A 25,980-nucleotide genomic window follows, 5' to 3' on the forward strand; every position below is an offset into this window, starting at 1 on the left:
TCAGTGGGTGTGTGTGTTTAACATTAAGATAGAAGTAAATATTGTTCCTTATTTCCTGGTGAGATAAAGCGTTTGGAGGCAGAATAAAATAATAGTCAGTGTACAACTGCTTGGTATGATCTGTTTACTTCCAAGTTCTTGTGAAGGACAGGAATAAGATAGAAGTATCCTCAGTCTGAGATAGGTGCTCTTCCCACTTGCAGGGGAAAACAAGGATTTTCTCTAAGCAGACATAAAGCATTGCTGTGATGTGCTGAAAATAGGGTGGCCCAGTCCCTGCTAATGATGGGCTCAGCCCCTTGCATCAGTTAGGGATTGCGTTTGGTTGCCAGTAATAGAACAATCCAACTTAGGGTGGCGTAATCAAATTGAGTTTTAGTTTTCTCACTAGCAAGGATCTAGAGTCAGTTAATTTGGGCTAATGTAGTAGGGACCCAGGCTCTTTCTCACTTTCTACCCAGATTTTGGCAGGTGGCTTTCATCCTCATTTTTGTCACCTTGCAATCCAGCATAGAGTCTAAATTCCAGGCAGGAAGAAGGGAAGGGTTAGCTAAGAGAGCTAAGCATTCCTTCTTTTAAAGGCTTTCCTGGAAACCCATCCAGCAATTTCTGTGCACATCTTATTGGCCCGATTTGTGTTATACCGTCAGCTCCAAGGGAGGTTAGGAAATGTAAGTTTTTTGTTGGGTACATTGCCACTTTGAAAAAACTGGGGCAAGGAAGAAGGAGGGAATAGATATTTGAAGCCAGTACATTTGTATTTGAGGACACGCTATGTGCCAGCCCCGGTGCTGTGCTCTTTCTGTGCATTGTCTCCTTTAATCCTCAAAACGACCCAAGGAGGCGGGGGTTGTCCCCATTTTGTAGATGAGGAACCTCAGACCAGAGAGGTTAGGGACTTGCCCAAGGGCACCCAGCTTCTATGGGCTGGAGCCAGCTCTTGAATCCAGGTCTGACTGGCTCTAATCCTATGCACTCTGGGTTTGTCAAGCTTGAGAAGTGACACATGTGGCCAAAATGGTCACCAAATGTCAGGAATTCCCTGTGTTTTTGAAGAGTCACTGATTCCAGGTGCTCACAACGATAGTAATGACCTGCACAAGAAAGGCTTGTGTCATCTTAGCTGAACATCTGTGCCCTGCATGGCCAACTTCTCTGAATGACACCGTCACTGAAAGCCAAGGAATACTTCATTCTTTCCCACCACTGTGCTAAATTGAGCATTGCAAATCTATTGTGATAGATCTCCTGCTTTGAGAAGTCATGTGTTACACTGGTGGGAATGCAAGGAGACAGGGAGAAGACCAAAAAACACTTTTGCCTTAAATCCCGTAACTTACTAAGTTAAATGTTTGTCAGGTAAGGTGGGGGGGTCGGGAACATTCCCTTCACCTTTCTTCCGTGCAGCCAGAGCCTGAACGTTTTGGACACAAAGGCATCTTATCTGAGGTGAGTCCCAGCAGCTGTGGAAATAGAAGCTGTTCATAAGCCCGAGTATTAGGGCCTAGAAAGCTGCCAGGTAGCAAGCAGACAGCCATTCTTTTAACCATCCTCTAAAGGTTTGTTTTGCAGTAAATGCTGGTGTCAATCTGAGAAAAGGGTTTATCTTTCTCAATCAACTTTATATTCAGGACGTGTTGGCATGTGTCGGAGTATATACACTCATATGTACACACACAGTAGGGGCTAATATTTGTAGTTATAAGTTAATTCCAAGGTTAGAAAAGACTGGCAAACTCCATGATTTGGGGTCAGCTTATGAGAACAGTATTAAATGTGGTTACCATGATTAAATCAGACTTTAGGATTGTCTGGGTTTGACAGCAGAGGCTATTTTCTCTACTACTTTCTTATATCCCCTAGTGCCTGTACCAGTGGGGATATATAGGTTCTCAATAAATACATGGAAGTTGATTGGTAAAAGAAGAAAGATGCCCGTTACAGTTGGTTCGGCTAAGACACAGTACCCACAACCCCCGGGTTCTGAAGTTGAGGACATTCTCTTATTTTATTTTATTTTAAAATTTATTTTATTGAAGTATAGTTGGTTTACAATGTTGTATTAATTTCTGCTGTACAGCAAAGTGACTCAGTTATATATACATTCATTTTCATATTCTTTTCCATTCTGGTTTATCACAGGATATTGAATATAGTTCCCTGTGCTATACAGTAGGACCTTGTTGCTTATCCATTCTGTATATAATAGTTTGCATCTGCTAATCCTAAACTCCCAATCCATCCCCACACCTCCCCACCCCCTGCAACCATAAGTTTGTTCTCTATATCTGTGGGTCTGTTTCATAGATAAGTTCATTTGTGTCATATTTTAGATTCTACATATCAGTGATATTATATGGTATTTGTCTTTCTCTTTCTGAATTACTTCACTTAGTATGCTAATCTCCAGGTCCATCCATGTTGCTGCAAATGGCATTATTTCATTCTTTTTAGTGGCTAAGTAACATTTCATTGTATATATGTACCACATCTTCTTTATCCATTCATCTGTCGATTGAAGAAACCCTCTTTTCCCTTCAATTCTAATGTCATCCATTTAGGTGCATATTCGTTTTACTACATGGCTTTTACGACAAGGCGCTGTTTATCTTTGTGGTGGGAACAACAAGGAGGTACAGTTACTTCGGTCTCACAATTGGAGTAAGCAGGTTATAAAGCTTCAGCATCTTGGCTGGGGTGTGACCCAGAGGGCAGCCAGAGCTTTAATCTTCTAGACAGCAGCCTAAGCACACCACTAAGGGGTGGTTTCCTGAATTTGAGAAACAGTAGAGAAGATAAAGGCCAACTTAGATGACTTGAAGACTGGGGTTACACTGATGTGGTGTTGGGAGGGAGGATTAAAGGAAGAAAAGAAAGACAAAGTTAAAACCTATAATGTGTACATTGTGGAACAGAGTCGTCCCTTTGAAAACTTATGGTAAGAATTGCTTTTTCTTAAAGTGCGGGTCCCTGAATATTTCCCATCTGTTCCTACTACTTGAGCTTGTAGACTCACTGGACTTTAGGAATGGAAGGGTCCTTGGAGATCACCATCTAAATATGTCATTATAAAATGATGTAATAGGACTCCTTCTGCTATAAGTAATAGAGACCAAACTCAGACTAGCTTAAGTGAGAAACAGAATATATTGATGCACAACCAAGAAGTCCAAGGATATATCTGGTTTAGGTGTGGCTAAATCTAGTTCAGGCCAAGTCTTTAAGATTCTATTTCTCTCCGTCTGCTTTTCTTGGTGTTGGTTTCACTCTCAAGTACCTGCTTCCCATGTAGTCGTAGCAGCTCAAGACCAGCTCCAACCAGAGTCCTGGAGCTAACTCTGATTGGCCTGGATTGGGTGATGTGTCAGCCTCTGAGCCAGTCACTGAGACTTTGGATCCTCAGCTCCACAGGGACTTGTAGAGTCAGCAGCACCTTTTAAACCACAAGGACTGAGCGTGGGGAGGGTGATCCCCAAATGAAAACTGAAACACTGTTAGAAGAAGGGGTGGGAGATGGGGGGGAAGATGTGCCCTAGTGATGGATAGAAGGAGGTCCAAACAAGCTTCGCCCCTCCACAAAGCTTTGGGTTTTTATGGAGAAGTCATGAGTACATGGACATGAGATGTGAGATTGCTCTTCTCAGTTTCCATGCCTAAGTTAAGGCCAACAGTTCAGCCTGCACACACTAAGAAGCAGACCTGTGTTAGGGTTTGGATTTTCACTTTACACTGACATTTTAACCAGCTCCCTGACTGGATTGATCTGCCCTGAATCAGTGCTGATTATTGGTAGCTGAGGTTCTGAGATATGTTGCAGGGACGCCTGAGGTCTGGCCACCAAGATGTAAATGCAGCAGCATTTCCGTTGTTCGTTCTCCTGTTGAAATGGAGAACCCTCAGGCTTGGCCATTTCAAGGAGTGAGGGATGTCTAGACCAGGACCTTTTTACCAAGGAGCACAAGTCGACCAGCTGCCCATTCAAGGTTCCCTGGTAATTTTTCTGGTCCTTCTGAGCTAGGCTGGAGTGGGTTCCCCTGCCTCCCCAGTCTAAACTCTGCTAAGCTTATGGAGCTGCTGCTGCTGTCTCTCTGGTATCAAGTAATGAGGAGGCAGACCTAACTAGGACCCAAGGAGGTGGGGAGAAAGGCAGCTTCCAGTGTGAGATGGGCCATGAAAGAAACTTGCCCTTCTCTATGCCCCAGAAGCTCTTTAGCCTTGGTTCACGTCCTCCCCTGTCACCCCCACCCCATTCTCCTTTGCAGTTTCCAGGTCTGCATATGTGCAAATCATGGACATGCATTTGGAGAGGCAGTAGAGAGCAGTGGCTATAGCACATGGGCTCTGCAGTCTGCCTGGGATTAAGCCCTGGTGTCTCTCTTTCCCAGCAGTATGGTCTTGGGCAAGTCATTTATCTTCTCTGTGCCTCCGTTTCCTTATCTCTGAAATCTGACTAATAATACTTCAGAGAATTGTGGTCAGGTCAGTGTTCTTGCATTCCTGTTTGAGCAGTTCCCCGACAAGATACAAAAGTAGTCATATAAAGAGATTGCTGTGCCAATTCTCTACCCACCATCTTGGAAGAATGTTAATTATGCTGCTAATTGTACTTTGGGCTGTGCTGGATGCCAGTGGGAGAGACCCTGGGCTCAGGAGCTTTCTAGCCAAGCTGACCTGCCCCAGACAGACAGGTGGACAAACAGCAAAAGGGAAAGGCATGAGAATACCACATGTACCGTTTATTTGTTTATTGGTATTTATAGAGCTCCTATTCTGTACCGTTATTTCATGGAAGTTCTGGGCATACGATGAATGGCCAGTTGGGCCTCTGGCCTGAAGGAGCTCATAGTCTACTTGGGCGCTAGATGAGTAAACATGCAGTTATGGTCCAGTGTGATTAGTGTGATAGTGGGGTCAGCTGAGATCCTGATCTAGACTGTGTGTGTGTGTGTGTGTGTGTGTGTGTGTGTGTGTGTGTGTGTGTGTGTGTGTGTGTGTGTGTGTGTGTGTGTGTGTGTGTGTGTGTGTGTGTGTGTGTGTGTGTGTGTGTGTGTGTGTGTGTGTGTGTGTGTGTGTGTGTTGGCTTCCTGGAGGAGGTGACATTTAAGCCAGATCCCAGAGGAGTAGAAGTTAGGCCAGCAGAGTAAGGGGATAGGTATGAAAGGAGCTCCAGGCAGAGGGAAGAGCCCATGCAAAGGCCTGGAGGTAATTGGAGTGTAAAGTGTATCCTTTGGGGAGTCTCGGCTGGGGGTTCCAGTCTGGATGGGGCTGAACGTGCTGCTGTCATTGCAGGGACATGGAGAAGGTGGAGCGGCAGGCGGTCCCCCAGGCCAACCACACAGAGTCCTGTCGAGAATGTGGCCGCGTGGGACCTGGACATGCAAGGGATTGTTCTCATCGCAAACGCGAGGATTCCTTTGGATTCGAGAGGCGGGAGCAGGAGGAAGACCGGTACCGCTCCCAGAGGGACCCACTGGAGGGCAAGCGGGACAGGAGCAAGGCCAGGTCCCCATACTCACCCACCGAAGAGGATGCCTTGTTCGTGGATTTACCCTGTGGCCCAAGAGGCCAGCAGGCTCAGCCCCAAAGGGCAGAGAGGAACGGTGTGCTGCCTGGCACATCTGGCCCAGGAGAGCAGAACGGGACTGGCGGGTACCAGCGGGTCTTTCCTTCCAGGACCAACGCTGAGAAGCACAGCCAGAGGAAGAGCAGCCTGGCGCACGTGGAGCAATGGGCAAAGACCCAGAAGGCGGACGGCAGGAGGTCAGTAGTGGACTCAGGATCGCTGCTGCTAATGAGCATAAAAATGTCATAAGAGTAGCTATCACTTACCCAGCACATGCTGGTACATGCCGGCCTTGAACTCTACCTCTGTTATCCCCATAAATCCCTGCAACAGCCTTGCAAGGAGGGGTGATAGCCTCAATTTATAAACAAAGAAATTGGGGCTTGGAGAAGTATGGGAACCTGCCCAGGGCACACAGATAAGCGGCAAAGGCAGAGTTTAGACTCAGTCCGTGAGCCTCCCAAGTGCACACGAGATTATATCGGGTTAGGGGTTTCCCATTCCCCAGGGAGCATGCCTTGAGACTGTCGGCATGTAGACAGTAACTGATCTTCTCCTCTTACTTAGCTACTTCTCTGCATCCGGGAAATATTTGTAGCAGCTAGAGTAAATACAGATCCGTTTTTAATTCCAGGCACGTAGAGAAGTGCTCAGGCACTGTTGACATTAAGCTTTATTATACCCGTTCCTTCAAGAAGTGGTTTTAATTATTTAGAGGGAATGCATCTCTTGCTATTTGCAAAGCACTATCTGTATTTTATTATAATTTTAGATTAATTAGGACACATTTATGAATGTGAAGAATTCAGGGTCACTCAGCTTCCACATTGTCCTTAGAAGCCACTGTGTGTTGTCTTCACTTTGAAGACAGCAAATCCCCCTCGCCATCCTCAGGCTTCTATTTATTTATTTATTTTTGCGGTACGCGGGCCTCTCACCGCCGTAGTCTCTCCCGCTGCGGAGCACGGGCTCCGGACGTGCAGGCTCAGCGGCCATGGCCCACGGGCCCAGCCGCTCCGCAGCATGTGGGATCCTCCCGGACCAGGGCACGAACCCGTGTCCCCCGCATTGGCAGGCGGACTCCCAACCACTGGGCCACCAGGGAAGCCCCATCCTCAGGCTTCTAAAACAAACCCCAGACTGGAGACGAGATAGCAAAGTCGTGGTGCATTCAGAAAACCCGCCAAGGGCTGGAGGGGCCACAGTGAATGTGTCAGAGCTCAGGCCAAGTCTGCCACAGGCCTGATACACATGCTTTAAAGTGCTGCTCTCCATTCTCCCTGTGTGAGGCCCACACTTTCCACTATGGGGTCTGGAGGTGGTGGTGCTCCAAGGGGAATAGGCTAGGCCTCTTTTTAGGTGGGTGGGGCTGTTGTGAATATGTGGGTGTTGTATGCATGTGCGGGTTGTGTAACTTCTTTAATCTGGTCCAGGTGGGCTATTGTGAGGTTAGATGGTGGAGAACTCGCTGGGAGTTAATGGAAACTCCCTAAGCAGTTGGTAGACATTGTTGTGGGTCAGACTAGGAGAAGGAAGGCCCTTTGTGTTGTAGCTAAGATACCTTCCCATTCCCTCCTGGGACAGACCAGGTGTCAGTTCTGTTTGATCAGATTTTGTGTTTTATTGAAAATAGCTACTGCCCAAGGACACAGAGGAGGGAAGCTGCTATTCTTGGTGCTGGGCTAGGTAGACCTCCTAGGAGGTAGTTCTAAGTGACCTTACTGCTGAGTGAGATTGGAAAGCTGGCAGGGGTTGTATCGTGCAGGTCCTCATAGTCCAAGGTAAGGAATTTGGATTTTATTTGAAAAAGCAATAAGGAGAGCCACTGGAAGGTTTTAAACAGGTAAATGATGTGATCTGATTCACAAAGAAGAGCCTAGGGAAGAGGCTGTTGCAGTAGTCCAGCATGGTGCCAATGGAAATAGAAAGAAATAGATTTGAGGTACATTTTGGAGGTTGAAACAGAAAAGCTTGTCAATGAATTGGATGTGCAGGATGAGAGAAAGGGAAGAGGAACAAGGATGACCCCTTAAATTTTGACTTAACAACTGGGTGGTTGCTGAGATGGGGAAGGCTTAGGAACAAGTTTTGGGGGCAAATCGGGGTTTCCATTTTGGGGACTTTTAAGTTTGAGAAACCTATTAACTCCCCAGTGAGGGAGGTGTTAGGTTAGGCACTTGGATATGGATTGTGGCGTGGAGGTTTGACATTTGGTTGGACATGCTGATTGGGAGCAATCAGTGCATAAGTGGTATCCCAACTTGGATGTTAACAACAGAAGGGGGATCCAGTAGAGGAGACAGTGTGTCAGAGAGAAGCTACTCGTGATAAGTTAGCTGTTTCCTTTTATATGTATTGATAGCAACTCTTAGGAACTGAAGTCGGTATGGGGCTGACAAGGGCAGGTAAAAGCAGGAGAAACCAGAAATAGAAGCAGATAGAAAGGGCATGGGTTTGGCCCTGATAAGCCTGTATTTCCTACTGAAGAGTCTGGATTTAATCTTGAAGGCCCATGAAAGCCATTGATGGACTTAAAACAGGAGCATGGCATGATAGTGTCTAATATTTAGGAGGGTGGTTTGAAGGGTGTCGGCAGGGAAGAGGCCTCAGGAGATTTTTTCAGACTAGGTAGATATTCCTTACCTCATCTCAGTTCTCACACAGCAGGTCCATGAATATGGTGAAGAAATTTCCCAGGCTATTCTGATGTACCCCACCCAAAATGAGAATGGCAGGTTTTTGGTTTTTTTTTTGCGGTACGTGGGCCTCTCACTGTTGTAGCCTCTCCCGTTGCGGAGCACAGGCTCCGGACGCGCAGGCCCAGCGGCCATGGCTCACGGGCCCAGCCGCTCCGCGGCATGTGGGATCTTCCCAGACCGGGGCACAAACCCGCGTCCCCCGCTTTGGCAGGCGGACTCTCAACCACTGCGCCACCAGGGAAGCCCAGAATGGCAGTTTTAATTACCCCTTGTTTAAAAAACTTTTTTTTATTAAAGTAATACCTGTATATAGTTTTAAGAATTTAAGTAGTATGACCCCATCCATCCCTATTCCTGATTCCACCACCTTTGAGGCAACCACTTTCAATTCTTTTAGTAGTTTTATGTATTTATCTCTATATTTCCAAATAAGATAACTTATACTGCTGTTTCTTGAGTTTTCAGTTTTAGTTAGCTATCAACATTCTACTCTAGGTGATAAAGATTCAAGACTCTTATTCCCCCCTCTACCTTTCCTTTCCAAAGACACACTTACCCTTATCCCAGCTTCATAATATAGTTATAGCATAATTTTTGTTTAGATCACTAGTCAGTTTTTACATTATTATATAATGTGAAGTATAAATATTCACAGCTGGGCCATGTAGTATACAATAATTAAATTTCATTTGTGGTACAGTTTTTTATTTTCTGGTATTGATAATTTTCATGCTTATAGCTTGCTTAGTTTTCTCTGTACCCATTACTAATTCATCGCCAAATTCATAGCTAAATGTGTAAATCTCTCTTTGCTCAGTACCCTCAAATAATCAGTAATCTACTTACAAGGTAAAAAATCCAAATAAGACCAATGGATAAATACTGAAAAATAAGTGTCTCCTATTTTATTTCAGAAACCTAGATCTACTCCCCAAAGACCAACCACTATATTAAAAACAAAACAAAACAAAAATCCATGTTCTTCACCTTGCTTCATTCCACTTAATATATCAATAAATATATCGATAGATATTTTAAGATATCTTGGCTCTCTATATCAGCACATTTAGACATATTATTAATTTGAAATGGTGCAGAGTATTGCATTGTATGCATCTACAGTGATCTTTATACCATTTCCCTATTGATGGATAATTAGGTTGGTTATAAACATTTGCTATTACAAACTATGCTGCAGTGAATGTCCGTGCTTAATTGTCTTTGCAAACAAGTGCAGGTATACTTGAAGAACAAATTACTTGAAGTGGAATAACTAGGTTGAAGGATATATGTGATTTTAATTTTGATTGATATTACAAAATTGACCTTCAACAATGCTGTTTGAGTTTATACCCCACCAAAAGTGTCCCTGTTTCCCCACCCCACATCATCTCTGAAAACTACTGTTTTAGGTTAACTGCTTGCTCTGGTGACCATAGAGAAGATGGTTAAATGGAGAAGAGTCTGGAAAGAACATGACCAAGCATGAGGTGGTCATATTTGGGGTAGGAGGCGAAGAAGACCTAAACAAAAGCGGTAAAGATGGTGAGGATTGTGAGGAGGGGTTGGATGGGATACATAGACGTTGAGATTGGGTAGGTATAGGGCTTGGGAAACTGATTCATCCACGGCTGGAAGGTGAGGAGGGCCACAGGTGGAGTTGAGGTTAACATTCAAGTTTGACTTGGTTAATAGGTGCATGTGGCGCTGTGCACAAGATGTGAGCATGGGAGAAAGAAATGAGCTTGAAGGGGAATGTGGTACCTGTGGAGTGGCCAGGTGGAGATAAGCCGTAGGTTATAGCGAATGTGGGTTCAGCTTAGGGAGAGATTTGGAAGTCATTGCCCTGGAGGTGGAAACTGATGCCCTGGCCGTAGTCAAGATCACTGAGGGTTGAATGCTTAGAGCAGTGGTTCTTAATCGTGGCCGCACAATTTGGTCATTTGAGGCCCTGCTCAAGAGATTTTGCCTTATTTGGTGTGGGGCAAGGTGAGGGCATCAGTCTGTTTTAAAAGCTCTCCAGGTGATACCAGTATATATGAGAGGTTTGACATTTACTGAGGCCTGGGTCCCATGCTGGAAAATCTGATTCTGATGATCCGAATTTCAGCCTGGACATCAGGAGTTTTCAAACCCCCCACCCCCACCCCTGGTGATTCTAGCATGTAATCAGGGTTGAGAATAACTAGCTTAGAACAATAGCAGAGGGCCAAAGGCAGAACCCTGAGGATCTCCAGTCCAAGGGGGTGGGCAAAAGCAGAGTCTGCATAAAGAAGTCTAGCAGAAGATGGAGGAGGAAAACCGGAGTGTGGTGAGGGAAGTTTCATTTGGAAGGAGTCCAGTGGGCAGCATGAGACTGCTCCCTGGATGTGGTGCCTTCTAAGGAGGCTGGGTACCACGGAAGGAGAATCTGGAATGTCAGGGTCTCTCTGCTGGTCTCCTGCTCAGTAGCAGAGGCCTTTGGTTCCACTGAGCTTCTTGATGGGCTTAGATGAGTAGACCTTCTTAATAGAACTAGAATTTTGAAGTTAAGTCAGGAGGCAGAGTAATGCGAGGGGAAGGCCAAAGGGAACCAGAAGGAAGGCATGGCCATTGAGAAACCCTTCTTGGCAGGGGTGCAGAAAGGAGTTTGCAAAGCTGCACTGCTGGTATAAGTTGTAAGTTATAAGTTGTGGTTGTGAAATGTCTCTACATAACTCTGGCAGCCCACAGACCTACGTTATTCTGCTACACATAATGAGGGCTGGGGGCACATGGGGAGCTAAAGGATGAGAAGTCAACTGCAAGGAGATAAGAGGTGGTTGGGAAGGCGTCGGACTGTCCCTAGGATGTGAGGGGGGAGCTCGAGCCCTTCTTATCTAAGGGGCAGGGAGACATTAGGTCTAAATGAAAACAGTTTGTTGGCCTTGGAGGTCATTGAGCACTCAGTAAGAGGAATCTCAGTCTAATGATAGAAATAGTTCTCAGGGGGCTGAAAAGTAAACGTGAGGGATTGAAGACGACCCTTTGAGAAGAAAGCCGTCAGCCTCTGCGTAAGCAGAGTGCTCAGCATCTGATCGTTCACTTGTAGCTGGTTGTTCCCTTGTAGCATATTGCATATCAGAGTTATCTTTATTTTTTTCCTTAAAGATGTGTTTGTCATTTCTTACAGTCAAGTAATAAGTAGTTCTGGCTGCTTAATAAAGGAACCTCCTCCTGTTGATAGTACAGAAGAGGGATATCCCTGCTCTGTGTATGATTGAAACTGTGCTAAATTGGAAGGAGGGTTATTAGAACTGTAATATGATCTCATATTCTCGGCTCTAGACCACACAGGGAATTCTTTCTAATTGTTCTTTTAGTGCTTGGAGATGTATATTTATATTTCACTTTTTTAAACTCCTTTAGAATGATGGTTTGCAAGGACAGACTGATACACCCTTAGAATCTTACCCCATTCTATGAGGTTTTTTCGAAATTCTAGCCTTCCATTTTTTCCCCGGTGTTTAAAGTAATGCATACTTGTAAAATAAAATGGCAGGGGTGGGTGTTGAGTCAGGGATGCAAACATTACCACGAGGAACAGAGTAAAACGTGGAAGTCCTGCACAACCAATGTGGAAGCTCAGGTAAGGACTGCCTGCTGCATAAGTAATTGGTTATAAAACTTGATTTCATGTTTCGATATGACCATTTTATAGGGGCTATATCAGAATATATAGGTGCCTTTTGGAAAGGGAGCCCCCCATGGCACAGCGGGATTTGAGGGCAGGAGACCTCGAGCCTTCTTTTGGATAAAGCTGGGGTTGGGGGCCAGCAAATGGATCTGCTCTTAGGACAGAGCTGCTCTGCGCGTTCCTGCCTGCTCCAGGGTGACCTTTACCTAGTCTTACAATCCCACCTCCTGTGTCCCTCCCTCCACCATCCGTTGGTTACTGTGGTTTGGCCTCTGGCACCAGGACTCACCATTGCACTGGGGTCTTTGGGGACGTGCTTCGCATCGTTTGCATTTTGCTTCAGGCAGAATGAGCAATGGTTAGTAAAGTCATGAACTCCCCGGGGTAAGCCCCCAGCCTGGTTTCTGCCATTGCCACCACTGCTGTTTGAGGGTTCAGGCACTGCCCCTTCCTCAGAGACACATTCCCCTCTGACTCTGGGAAATCCACAGCAAACCCTGCCACCTGGTGGCAAGGAGACAAGCTGGGCAAGCTGAAGAGATCTTAAAATTACTTCCCGTAATTGCAAAGATAACGATAAAAAGGGAGAAGAAAGCCACCATTTTTTGAATGACAACTACTTTTAATCCTCACAACAATCTATTAAATGGTTCTTAGTAGCCCCATTTTACAGTAAGGAGGGTGATACAATGAGTTAAAAAACAATTAGAACAGCACTTCTCAAACATCAACCACCTGGAGGGCTTGTTAAACCACAGGTGGCTGGGCCCCACCCCCAGGGTTCCTGATTTCAGGTGGGGCCTGATAACCTGCATTTCTGACAAGCTCCCAGGTGGTGCTGATGCTGCTGGACTACACTTCGAGCTTAGAACAAGGTCTGGTGAGCGCCGCTGTATAAAGATTTGTTAGATAAAGTTGATAGGTAAAGGCAGAGTCAGGATTCCAGCCCAGGCCTGACTCCAGAACCTGGCCGTTTTACATCCTGCTGCCTCTCAGGTTAGACTTTTAAAGCTTAATAAAACTGTAGTTGGCCCTTGCTGAATTTTTCTTTCAGAAAATAAGATGGCTGGTTGGTAGTAGTTTTCACCATCCTATCCGGCTTTTGTGTGCTGGAGTATTTGTTGAAGGGCTGGTTATGTGTCAGCACTTTCTCAGACCGCGGACAACACCGCAGAGTGTAAGACACAGTTGCTGCCCAGCGAGGATTTACAGCTTGTCTGGGGAAGAGACAGCTTACGGGTAGGAAAAGGTTACATCAATACAGGACCTTGGAAAAGTTACAGACTGTACAGTAACTAGGTCAGAGCAGGGCAGGAACCCTGAGGGCTGTGGCATTGCAGAAGGCCTCTGTGGAAGAGGCATGGGACAGTGACCTGGAGAATGAGTGAGATTTGGTGATAGGGCAAGGTGAGCCCATACAGGTAGGGGAAGGAGGAACAGTATGATGAGAGTAAGGAGAGAGAAGTGGGAAGGGAGCACCCACTGGTGAAGGTACTGCCTGTGTATCAGGCAAGGAGCCTGTGTTCTCTTCCTGTCTCATGTATTCTTCAGGGCAGCCTTAGGAGGCAGGTAGCTCTGTCCTCATGTTATCTGTAAGGAAGCTGAGGCTCAGAGCAGTCAGGTAAGCTGCCTAAGGTCACACAGCCAGTGGATTCAACCCTAGGTCAGACTTCCTCTGCTTTTTCTACTGCAGAAAGTTGTCCAAGTGTGTAGGAGGCCAGGCAAGATTAGGGTGAGGCCCTCACACTCAGGCTCCAGCAAGTGCAGGGGTGCACCTGAGAGGGGGGTGCCTCCTTCAGTGTTGGACCCTTGACGGCCAACTTGCCCCAATTTGATCCTGGCCCGGGTAGGAGGAGCAGTGAGAAAACAGCAGGAAGGGAAGGTGGGTTGAGGTCAGGTGCTAGAGGGCTGAGAGTATCAGGAGAAGGGGGTTAGATTTTATTTCATAAGCATTAGGGAGCCATTGATGGTTTTGGAGCACAGGAGTGATTATATCCAAGCAGTTGACTCTGTGCAGCATGGAAACTAGTTAGGAAGGTCTCAGAGTTGTCTGGGTGGAGGTAGTTAATCAGGATCTGGATTAAAGTAATAGGGAAAGAAAGGAACTGATGCCAGCCACTTCCTTTAAGAACCTCCAGGGCTTGGTGCTGGGGAACATCTTGGTGACCGGGAGAATCATGAGGCATCGCCTAGAGATATGCACACCTGATGGAAAAGCTGACTGATGGTAAAGCTGACTGATGTCAAGAGAGAGAGGCAGGTTTAATCATGCTTCACTTGAAGTGGGGCAGCCAAGTCGGCCTGGTAGGGGGTTGACCCTCCAAGGTTGATGGATAAAGTGGTTTAGGAATCCTCTGCAAAGGGAAGAAGTGACTGAGTCCTGGGTGTCTGCGTTGATTGTTCTTTGGGGTTCATGCAGGGCTCTCTCACGTGCCTGGCTTTGTGGCTTTGCCTAGCTGTGTTTCCAGAAGCCCAGCAGACCCCTTGCTGGTCCTCTTACCTGTCCTCTCCTTTCTCCTCAGCCTGCCCCTGGACCAGACCCTTCCTCGCCACGGTCCCAGCCAATCCCTGTCCTTCCCAGAAAACTACCAGACTCTTCCCAGGAGCAGCCGACACCCCTCGGGGGGCTCTTCGCCCCCTCCCCGCAACCTGCCGAGTGACTACAAGTACGCGCAGGACCGAGCCAGCCACCTGAAGATGTCGAGTGAGGAGCGCCGGGCACACCGGGACGGCACGGTGTGGCAGCTCTACGAGTGGCAGCAACGCCAGCAGTTCCGGCACGGCAGCCCCACGGCGCCCATCTGTGCCGGTTCCCCAGAGTTCACCGACCAGGGCCGAAGCAGGAGCATGCTAGAGGTGCCCCGCTCCATCTCTGTGCCTCCATCTCCCTCGGACATCCCTCCCCCGGGACCCCTGAGGGCCTTCCCACCCCGGCGGCCACACACGCCAGCAGAGAGGGTCACTGTGAAGCCACCGGACCGGAGAAGGAGTGTGGACATCTCACTGAGCGGTTCTCCCAGGAAGACATGGGGCCACACCACCAAGGTGAGACTCCGGACGCCCTGCCGGGCTGCTGGGGCCCAGCATTAGGACGTTAGGAGCCTCACATGGTTTGAACACAAACTTGAGCAATGTAGGATAACGATAGGTAACACTTACGTAGTACTGTACTTTAGCGCTGGGTGTAGCGCTAAAGGCTTTAATTCTTACAACACCCCTATGAGGTAGGTGCTATCATTTCAGGTTTCCCCCGCTATCTGAAGGTAGAGCGTTCCTATGAAACCTTTAGTAAGCCAAAGTGGCATAAAGCGAAGAAGCAATTACATTTTCTGTGAAAGTGAAAATCCCCTTTGGATTTCGGTTATCAGGTGCTAAAGGTAGGTCTTTTGTAAAATCAAAGTGGCATAAAGCGAACTTCTGTAAAGCAGGGGATACCCGTATGCCCATTTCACACGTGGGAACTCTTAGGCATTAAGGGATGAAGTTACTTGCACACGGTCACACAACTAGAAGTCTGCTTCCTTGCAGCTTGGAAGGCAGGGAAAGATGTCTGTGTTTAACTAGTTCAATTATTTATAATAACCTGACTTAAGTTTTAAATCCGGAGGGGCTCTCACAGTTTGTCATTGTCATAACCTGGTGGGAAAGATGTGTATCCCAATTTGACGGATGAAGAGTGAGGCTGAGAGAGGTGCCGTGCCATGTGCTTGGCTGCCCTGGTAGTGAGTGGCAGAGGCTCTGGCCCCCGCCCCCCTCCACGCCCGGCTCTCCGTGTGACCGTGTCTCCCCTTCTGCAGAACTCCTCTCATCTGGACCGACGCTCCATGCCCTCCATGGGTTACATGACCCACACTGTCAGTGCTCCCAGTTTACATGGAAAATCGGTAAGCAGCACCTCCTCTCCCCCTCCAGGCGACTGATCTTATCCAGCTTTCAAAGGGCTAATCTCATCAGAGTTCTCCCCTGAGCCAGTCAGATGCAATCCCCATTTTAGAGATGAGGAAACTGAGACTCAGAGGTCGAATGACTTGCCCAGGCCCATCCCGCTGGCATTGGGACCTCCTGAGGTCAGCGGAAGAGCGGGGGGGGGGTGGGGGTGGGGGTGGCGGGGGAAGTGGAGGAGACTGTGGTGTTTATTCTCTTTTGGGCAGCATTTTGTCTGCAGCATTTTCCAGCCACCTGCCTTTTTCTCCGGTTAGCTCCTCTCCTTTCTTCCTGGTCTTTGCTTTGATTAGTTCACTGTCTTCAAAACTCAAGTCTGGGTGAGGTTGCACTGCTGGTGGCTGTTTCCTGATAAAAACTACTTCCTGCAACCCCTTTTCTGCCGGTGCCTTTACTTGTCCTAATGACAGAATTAATGCAATAATTACTTAATGGTGTCGCATCAATGCTGTGCCGGCACCGGGGCGAAGAGTAATTACAGCGTCGTGCTCCTGCGGTGCCTCATTTCCTCATGATGTGTCTACACACCTGCAGCTGGAGGAGCTCTCACTGCTTCTCACCCGGTTACGGCGGCACCAGGCCAAGTTGGCCAGGGTGCGAAATTTCGCCATCAGCCAGTTACTGCAGCACGAGCTGACCTTTCCCACCTGCCAGGTCAGCGCCGGTGGGCTCTCTCAGGGCTGGGGGCCGCCCCGGGGACAGGGGAGTGACATGCTGGCCTGTGCTCCCTCGTGCCCGTGCTCTAGTCTGTCCTGCTGTCTGGCTCTCTCCCTTGTTCCTGCCTGTTTGCTACTGGATGCTACTGCCAGACACTGTGCAGCCATCGTGGGGCCCACGCCCCTGTTGCTGGGGAGGAGGCTGCATGTGGTGTGAGGGACCTGAACTGTGGCTTCTCTGCCTGTGAGTAATGACTGCCAGGCTGGTGTGTGGTCACGTCCAAGGGCTGCGCTAACTGTCATCCTTGTTGCCACCTTGGGTCCTCGTTGGGATGCTGAGAGGTGTGTGTCAGCCTGGAGGGAGAAGGCATGGTGCCCTCTCATCTGGATAGTGCCCTGCTGACTGTCAGAGCATCTTCACACCCCTGATCTCAGTGAATTTCACAGTAGCCTGGGAGAGGTTAGGGAGGACAGGTGGGAAAGTGACTTGCCCAGGATCCCTCAGCTAGTGGCCTGCAGGCTGGAGCCAGATTCCAGGTCCTGTCTGGCACAGTGTTCTAAACTGTTTCCAAGACATGAGGGGTTGCAGGCAAGCTCCTCGAGGAGTAGCCAGACAGTCGTTCTCCTGGGCATCCCAAGCATCTTAAAGAAGATGCTGGTCCACACGAGCCTGGTCCCCCGAGCTGCACAGAAGTAGGCAGAGGACAGATGAGGAGGTTGAGGGAATTGTCACTATCCTTACCTGTCCTATTTTAGTGGGACCTGAGAGATACAGGAAATATATTTGGAAAAATGAATATAAGGGAGCACATGCAAAAATCCTAATTTGTGAATTTGGGTGATTTTTAGTAACATTGCTCTGTCCCTCTTACTGCAGGACTGGGCTGATTGAGGAAGTAGGGATGGGTAAGGAGACAGTTTAGGGACAGAAGTAAGATCTTGCAAACCACTGGTGTCCCTGGCAGTGCTCCTTCAGGCCTTCTCATGCTTAAAAGCGCTGCCTGAACGTTTTGCATTATTTATTTTTGTTTGTTTTACATCAGAGCTCTAAACTCGGACCTTCCTAGCCCTGGCTTGCTTTGGCTTGCTGAGAGGCCCCTTAGTTGGCTGAGAAAGTGCCCAGACTCTTTTTCTTAAGCTTTCGTAGCCCCTCTCCCTCACAGTTAGCTTCTGTGATCCATTACATAGGAAGCACAAGTTCTAGGAAATCAAAGGGTCTTTTCCTTATTCTCACTGTTTCTGGTAATTATACTGAAGAACTCAACAGACTGTCAGAGATGACACAAGCAGACAGGTCTGCCTGGACCTTCCTTATCTAGCTCCTGACCCAGCCACCTTGGCTCCATGCTCAGCAGACGGAGCCAAAGCTTCCAGGAAACTTTCTGCAGCTCCTGGTGCTTATCGTTCTAGAACCCAAGGTCAAAAGGGAACCTCCCCGGGTCACCTAGGTCATCTCCATGCCTCTTCCAGGCATCCATCCGCACCCGTCAGGGGGTCATTTTCCTTCATGCATGTGAAGTGGCCCAGTGCAAAGGTTTGGAGCGTGGCATGTCCTCTTCCAGGTAGACCTCTCTAGTTCTGTCTCAGGAGCTCGCCTCCGCCTCAGCTGCTCTGCTGGCCTGGTCCTCTGGTGGGATGTGTGCTGTCTCCCTCCTCCTCCTCAAACTGTCCCCAGCCAATGGTGGGAACAAGCTGGCTTTCCCCACATGGTAGACCTGTGAGATCCACTATGCTGAGAGAGCTCTGAGCTGCGCCGAGACATGTGTGCTTCCTCTGTGGCCTGGATGTGTTGGTCTGCTGTGGTCTCTTGTCCCCGAAGCTGCACAGGTGTAAATGAGTCGCCCGTGAAGCCCTGAGTTGTGGACACCTTGGGTGTTCATAACTGGCTTTTTTCTCTCTCTGCTTCATTTGAAGGCTGATGATACCTACCTCCAGCTGAAGAAAGACCTGGAGTACCTGGACCTAAAGGTGAGTGGCTTCAGGGGTCTTGCTGTCCTGGGACACTTACCTTTCTGAGAGTGTCAGCCTCATTGGAGACCAGCCCCAAAGCCAAAGGCCTTGCAGGCCTTACAGATCTGGGTTTCAAATGAAGATGTCTCCTGTCTGAATCAGAAGGGGGATTTTTTGTTTTGGGGTTTTTGATTTTTTTCTTTGGTTGCTGTGGCTTTTGGAAATTTCATTTTTAAATTGAATATAATTGACATATAACATTGTATTAGTTCCAGGTGTACAACATAAAGATATTTGTATATATTGGGAAATGATCACAAAGCTAATTAACATCCATCACCATTCTTGGTTACAAATTTTTTTTTCCTTATGATGAGACCTTTGAAGATCTACTGTCTTAGCAGCATTCAAATATGCAATACAGTATTGTTAACTATAGTCACTGTGCTGTACATTACATCCTCATGATTTATTTAGTTTATAACTGGAAGTCTGTACCTTTTAGAAGAGTCTTATTTCTCGTAGCCTCAGCCTCTGGGCTCTTCTCAGTTACTTGCGAATTCTGCTGTAAGGTCTCTGGCTTACAGAATGAGGGCACGAGATCTTGCTTTCTTCCTGTCCTTGGTTAGAACCACAGGGTTCCTCCGTATAATAACCAGTTGCTTCTTCAGAGCCTCCAGTGGGGCTGGGATGGGTTTGTTTCACAGGGCGCCACTGATGTGTTTTCAGGCACAAGCAGTTTGGTGAATTGCCTGGTTTTGTAGTGGGGGGAGCAAGTGCCACATGGAATCACGTGGCTCTGAGGGGTACCGGTGTCTCCCATCCCTCCCATCCGTGTTTAGGAGATGAACGTCGGGCCCCACCCTGTAGGCGATGACGTTCAGGCTCTAAGTCAGCCTCCACCGCACAGACAGAGCTGGGAAAGCTGCTAGAGAAGCGAGAGGCATTCTGCCTGGAAGAGAGCTGCTTTTGTTCTGTTCCCACAGCTCTCTGAAAGCTCCCACTGTGAAAAGCACTTCTTATGCCTGAGCCATGACTTAAGACTGAAGGAATGTGACCTTTAATTAACTGCGGGTGTGAGAGGGCGGGCAGAGGGCCCTGCGGGAGGACACCCAGGTGACTGCGGCGGGGGACATGCCTCCCTCGGTCCCCAGTGTAACTGGCTTGAGATATTTTTAACTTAGGGATTGTCATCCAGCCTTGTAGGAGCTGGGGTAGGAACATTAGGTCCTAAGGCAGCAGAGGAGGGGCCTCCCCCCTCTGAGGCAAGATCAACACCTTTGATTAGGAATCCCTCAGTTAACTTAATGTATCTGGTAATGAGCACTTGTGCTGTATCCAGCTCTGGAGAAGCTAGGGGGGATGGAAGAGAAAAATTGAGGCTCTCTGGCCTTGAGAAACTTCCAGATGTTCTGGGTCGGGGAAAGAAAACGTCCTGAAATAACACAGACTTTTTTTGCAATGAGCGTATAAAGATTTGTCTGGCCCAGTGCTCAGAGCTGAGATAGTGAGGATGACTGTGGCTGCGGTGCTGGGAAGGCTTCTGGAGGAGGTGGCGTGTGTCCAGAGCCTTGCAGAGCCAAGGGTTTAGGTTGGTTGACGTTAAAGGGAAGGGAACTGTGGGAGCCAGGGAGAGCCAGGGTGAGGGTGGTGTGGCTGGAAAAGTGGGGACAGATTGTCCAGAAGCTTTAGGAAGGAAGGTGCAGTGAAGAAAATTCAGGCTTGGCTTTCAGACATGAGCAAAACAAGGAGGGGTCTCTCAGAACCAGGACGTTTTCTAGCTTACGTGGTATTCAGATCACGTAGAGCATGAGTGAGTGAGTATGGTAGTCAGGCCTCGGTACCCAGACGTGGTGGTGTGGGCCAGATGTGCAGCCCAGCCCTCCCTCCGGCGCTCTGAACCTGGGTAGGTCCTTCCACCATGCCCACCTCCCCCATCTGACCTGGAGCAGCCCCCGGCCTCCACCTGCCCTGTGTACCACCATGTCCCTGCTCCCTGGCCTCACCATGCCCGGGGCCATGCAGGTGACACAGAAGTATTTGTAGAGCATCCACGATGTACCTAGGCCTGTGGGAGAGGCGTGGCTCACAGCAGCACAGGTGTACCAGGAGACACTCTTCAGCGTGCTCGGTGCACGGTGCGAGGGGACCTCATAAAGTGCTTGAGCCAGAGTAACAGGAAATAGGTGTCTTCTGATTCCTGTTTGTGTGAGATAGCCGACCTCACAGTTGGTCCTGGAGAGAAGATCCAGCTCAGCTTGGTTTTATTTAAAGATTATAGAACTTGAGCTCAATAAAAGGGATTGAGAGAGAGAGAGAAAAACTGAGGCATAGGCTAGCAGAGTAGAGCCAGGAGTCTGTGTCCTGACCGCCAACAGAAGCGGAATAACCATAGAGGGTAAAGTGTGTGTCAGTCACCATGTTTTACTTCTGTGAAATTATGTACCCGCGGCAGTAGCCCTATAAGGGAGGTGGTGTTATCTTTTTTTCACTGACTGAGGCTCAAAGAAGTAAATGACTCTCCCAAGGCCACGTTAGTAGTTACGGGGGAGCCAGTACTTGGGAGTAGCGCTGACTCTGAAGCTGGTACTCTTAATCACCCTGCCTCCCAGCCGCTCTTACAATGCTGCTTCTACTACTGTGGACCCGAAGGTATTAAGTTTTTTGTGGAGCTGAACTGAGGTCCTTCTGCCAGGAAATATTTATGCTGTGATAGAGAAAAGGTTGCATCCTTGGGGTGTTTTCACCAGCTAGGAGCCGTATGTGACCAAAACATTAACTAGTGATTGGAAGTTGTCACTGTTTATCTTGAAAAACAGCTGTGTTGATACCAGAATTTCCCTGGTCTTATAGCTGCTACTTCAGTTGCTAAGCTCCTCTTAGAGAACCAGTCCCCCATTAACAGCACCAGCAGGTGAGAGACACTTGGCTTACCAGCAACATGGGTGGTAAAAGATGCTGGGGTTTGTGTTGTGTGTGAGTCATCATTCAGAAAGGCTGATATCACCTTGGCCTCCCTCCAAGAGACAGGCCTCCCTCCAAATCAGGGAGGCAGTGGGCCTGCTCTGCTCAGACCCAGCTGGGGTGTAGAGTTCCCAGATGGACGTTTCACTTCAGGATCCAGACGAGGGAAGGGCTGGAATCAAAGGAGAGGTGATGAGGGGCTGCAAGAACTGTGTCTGAGGAGTGTATTAGGCGGGATGCTTTTGTTGGCAGGTGTCCGAAACCCAAATCAGCCTGCTGAGCTACAAGGGGAATATACTGGTTCACGTAGCCAGGGCTTGCGTTCCAGGAGCTCAGGCCATGCCACCAACTGTTCCACTTTCCACACGGCCAGGGAAGAAACGTGGCCACTTGCACACTCAGGCTGGCTTCATCCCAGCCGAGCCTCCCTGTGGAGTGAAGGGTGGGGGGTTCCCTAATGGAAAGCAGACTGGGCAGAAACAAGAAACACAGCAGCAGGCAGCACAGCTACAGTGTGGTCGGTTGAAGGAGGAAGGGGGCAATGCAGGCAAGACATAGAGACAGTCTATAAGCTCTAACATGTTACCATGTGTCTTCCGTGGCTCTGAGGGGCAAGTAAGACAAGCGGATCACAGCTACAAGTAGACGGTTTTAGTTGAGTAGAAGAAAGACTTCTCTAAAAGGGCCACCACAGGTCACAGTGACCTCCCCATCACTGGGGCGCAGCTGAGGCCAGGTGAGCACTGAGTGGGATGTGACTGGATCAGGAAAACCCTCAGGCCCGTTGACTCTTGAGATCCTGTGACGTGCTAGACAAGATGAGCTGCCGCGAGCCCAGTGGGGTCCCTGAGACGAGGGCCTCGGAAGACACAACTGAATGGGCCGTGTAGCCCAGCCTGGTCATGGAGATGGTGCCAAGCACAGCCCCGCTGTGACCAGCTTCTTGTGAGAGGTCCCTCCTGAGTCCTTGTCGGGAGAGGTAAGCCTCTCTGGAGAAGGATGGTCTCCCTGCCCCCACCAGGTTGGCACAGGGTCCCCCGCGTCCCTGTCCCAAAGGCCGCAGACTTAAGGATCCAGAGCCCATGTCCCCTCCGCCTCCATCAGCTGATGCTTGGGTTCCAGAAGCCGTTGGTGGTGTTTGCCCGCATGTTGTGGAGCTTGGTCTCCTGAAGTGAGCATTCCTGCTGGGGTGCCAAATGAGCAAATAAAAGCAGACTCCACTCTCTTAGAAGGTGCTCTGTGTTGGTGTCCTCTTTGGAAATGTTTACTTTCCTGGCATTTTACTTGGCAGTGTCAGGGTGGAAAGGGTTTCACGCTGATTAAGCATCTGTCCTTGCCTGGCAATTGTGGGGCACCCGTTGTTCATTATCTCACTTAATCCTCTCAGCACCTTTGAGCAAATAAGAATTATTATCGCCACCTTACTAATCAGGAACCCGTGTATCAGAGAGGTAACTTCTGCAAAGGTATGCAGCTGAGATTCGAACCCTGGGACCAACTTCACACCTGCCTCCTTTCTTCCGTGTGCCATGTACCTCATCTGCCCTGAAGTTGCATTCGCTGAGTTGTATTTCTGGCATTAATGTTCTGCTCTTCAGAACCCTACACTGGAGCCAGGTCTGAAAAGGGGGTATGAAGTTTCGCTGTTGTTTACGGCTTGAATTGTTTTTATGCATCTGGGAAGCACAGCTGGTAAAGTGAGGTGGGGGGAGGGCACCTGCAACCACACAGGTGGTGCCTTTTAGGTGGAGCAGATTGAAGTCAGCCCCAAAGGGGCTCTTGTCCCTAGTGAGGGACGTCATCAGTGGCTCCAGGTGCTGGCCTCTGGACTTTTCCTAACAGAGCCTGAGATGTAGGCTTCTCTGTTCAGAGTCTGTTTCCAGTTAACTTCTGGAGCAGAGTTCTTAAGTCATGGTCTGGAGCACCATCTATCTCAGAATGATCTGGGAGCTTGATATAAAATTGCAGATCTGGGGCTTCCCTGGTGGCGCAGTGGTTGAGAGTCCGCCTGCCGATGCAGGGGACACGGGTTCGTGCCCCGGTCCGGGAAGATCCCACATGCCGCGGAGAGGCTGGGCCCATGAGCCATGGCCGCTGAGCCTGCGCGTCCGGAGCCTGTGCTCCGCAGCGGGAGAGGCCACAACAGTGAGAGGCCCGCGTACCGCAAAAAAAAAAAAAAAAAAAAAATTGCAGATCTGGAGGGTTCTGTTGGATTAGAACCGCTGGAAATGATGCCCAGAATTCTGTGTTTTTAAAATCAAGCTCTGGGGTGATTCTTGTGAACAGTAAGCAGAGGTCTTTTATTCTGAAGAGAGATTGTTAACGCTGGTCATGAACTAGAGCAATGAAAATGGATGCTTGGGTCTTACCCCTTAGAGACTCTGATTTAATTGGTAATACTCAGATATTACTCTTTAAGAAAGAAAGACACTCCCTAGGTGTGCTAATGTGTAGGTATGGCTGAGAAACATGGTTTAAAAGCAGTGGTCCTCAAAGCGTGATCCCAGATGAACAGTGTCAGCAATTTCTGGGGCTCTGTTAGAAATGAGCAGTCTTGGCTCCCACCCCAGAGCTGCCTAGTGAGAACCTTTGGAGGTGGGGCCCAGCCCTCCAGATGATTCTGAAGCATGCTCAAGTGTGAGAACCATTTTTCAGTGGAGTGATTCCCACTCCTGGCTGCACATCAGACCCACCCAGGAGGGCTTTTAAGAATCCCAGTGCCTAGGCCCCACCCCAGGCCAATTACATCCAAGTTTTCTTGGAGTGGGACTCAGGCATCAGTCTTTTAAAGCTCCTGGGTGATCTCAGTGGTGGAGGCAGGGTTGAGATCCAGGGTCTTAGTGGGTGGGGACGGTTCCTTCTCAAAGGAGCTGGAAGCATTTGGCATCATGGGTAAGACATAGTGGTTTAGGTGTGGAGGCGAGGGTCTGAGGGACCAAAGGTGGGTGGGGCTGAGACTAATGCATGGCTCCACTCTAAACTACAGATTCAGTATCTTACAGCATGTGATGGTGGGAGGACAGGGGAAGAAGCAGTCCCCTCTTGCCTTCTGTGGCAGAACCAGGAAGGACATGGGCACTGAAATCAGCACTCTCACGAAGATCCTTCAGGCAGCGCTTATGATCCCCCATTTACGGATGAGGGAACTGAAGTCTGGAAAGGTCCACCGGCTGGGAAGCCGCATAACCAGGCTGAGACACACTCATTTGAACTGCACAACGCACATCCTCCTTAAGGTTTCCCCTTGCCAGTTCCCCAAATTCTGGCTCCTTCAAATGTCATTTGATGTCTTACCTGTTACGATTTGTTGTATTTGCCTTTTTGTTTGGAACAGATAAAAAATAATGAACCTTTGATCAACGTGCTTTACAAAGTGCTGAAGAAGTCAGCACAGGGCTGTCGGCCCAGGAGAAGCGTAAGATGATCTGATCTGTATCTCCAGGCGGGGCCATTCCATTGCTTCTGGCTCAGTGCCGACTCCATCACTTGCTTCACCAGGGGCTCTCCTGACCGCCTCCAGGCTTCCCGCGAGTCATTTCGGTTTATTTTCTGTCTCTTGAAGCTCCCTCAGCGTTTTGGCTGGTGCACAAGGCTGAGCCTCTCATCCGTAGCGTTTTGTGACTCCATCTTTTGCGCTGCCATTGGGGGCGGGGGGTGGTGGGGCTTGCCTAGCTTGCCACCAGCTTGTGTTGTGTCCCCATCCTCGCTCGTCTGCCTTCATGGTGAGGGCTGCCCTAGAGCCTGGGTTCCTTGGGAGGGAGCAGCAGTTCCTGGTCACCTTGGAGGAGCTGGGGTGTCCCAAGATTCCACCGTGGCCCAGGGATCAGGGTGGCTCTTCTTCAGGGCAGGGTGTTGATGTTTGAAAACGTTCTGGAGCTGGACTAGAACAAAACGCCCACCTCCCCACCATCCACCCTTTGAGAGATGCAGAGGTAGTGCCTGAAACGTGGCCAGCTTTTACAGCATTCCAAGGGAGGCTGCAGGTTGGAAAGCGGGAGCTGTGTCCAGTCATCTTGAGCCCTGCATATAGGTGTCTTGGGATGTGCTGGAGGGGAGTAAGGTGCCTGGGAGGCCTTTAATTGCTTTCCGACGTGGAGACTCTCTCAGATGGATGAGTGCCCACTAACTTTCACTTTTTCTGGTGACAGAGCTGCTAGGGACCCATAGTTGATGTTTTGAATGGATTTAAACATTGCTATCACAAATGTGCAATTTTAAAAGGAAAATGAGGTGGAATATACTGTTTGTGGCTGTGTCTTAGAAGCCTCAGCTCTCTGGAACAAAGCTAAATTCAGAAGCTTCAAGGGCCTGTGAGTTGTGTAAACACTGTCACGAAGCCCCTGCTCTAAACCCTGTGACCTTTACTCCACAGAAAGAGGTCTCAGGCCCTGAGCACAGCCAGCTCACCTCGTTTTGTCACATTCACAGACTCACTAAGCAAACGCTTCTCACGCCGGGCCCTGGGCTGGGCTTTGACGGTACAGAGAAAATACATCACAGTCCCCACAGTCCCTCCTAATTAGGTTATTGTCAAGTGAGGGGAGACAACAG

The 25,980-nt window shown here is 48.8% G+C and overlaps 1 protein-coding gene across 9 annotated transcripts in view; it reads left to right on the plus strand.

Moving 5' to 3' along the window:
• PLEKHA7 (pleckstrin homology domain containing A7) overlaps positions 1 to 25,980 on the plus strand; it is a 209,791-nt gene that overhangs the window by 156,458 nt on the left and 27,353 nt on the right. For 6 of the 9 annotated variants that reach the window (XM_067749749.1, XM_067749751.1, XM_067749752.1 and 3 more), the window contains 5 exons: positions 5,290 to 5,760; positions 14,440 to 14,962; positions 15,715 to 15,801; positions 16,394 to 16,513; positions 18,430 to 18,483. In XM_067749749.1, coding sequence (XP_067605850.1) covers positions 5,290 to 5,760; positions 14,440 to 14,962; positions 15,715 to 15,801; positions 16,394 to 16,513; positions 18,430 to 18,483 — 1,255 coding nt within the window. The remainder of the gene's footprint in view (positions 1 to 5,289; positions 5,761 to 14,439; positions 14,963 to 15,714; positions 15,802 to 16,393; positions 16,514 to 18,429; positions 18,484 to 25,980) is intronic. The other 3 variants (XM_067749753.1, XM_067749755.1, XM_067749756.1) reach the window with 2 other exon arrangements.

The sequence above is a fragment of the Pseudorca crassidens genome, chromosome 9 (genome assembly GCF_039906515.1).
Source record: "Pseudorca crassidens isolate mPseCra1 chromosome 9, mPseCra1.hap1, whole genome shotgun sequence".
Lineage (NCBI taxonomy): Eukaryota > Metazoa > Chordata > Mammalia > Artiodactyla > Delphinidae > Pseudorca > Pseudorca crassidens.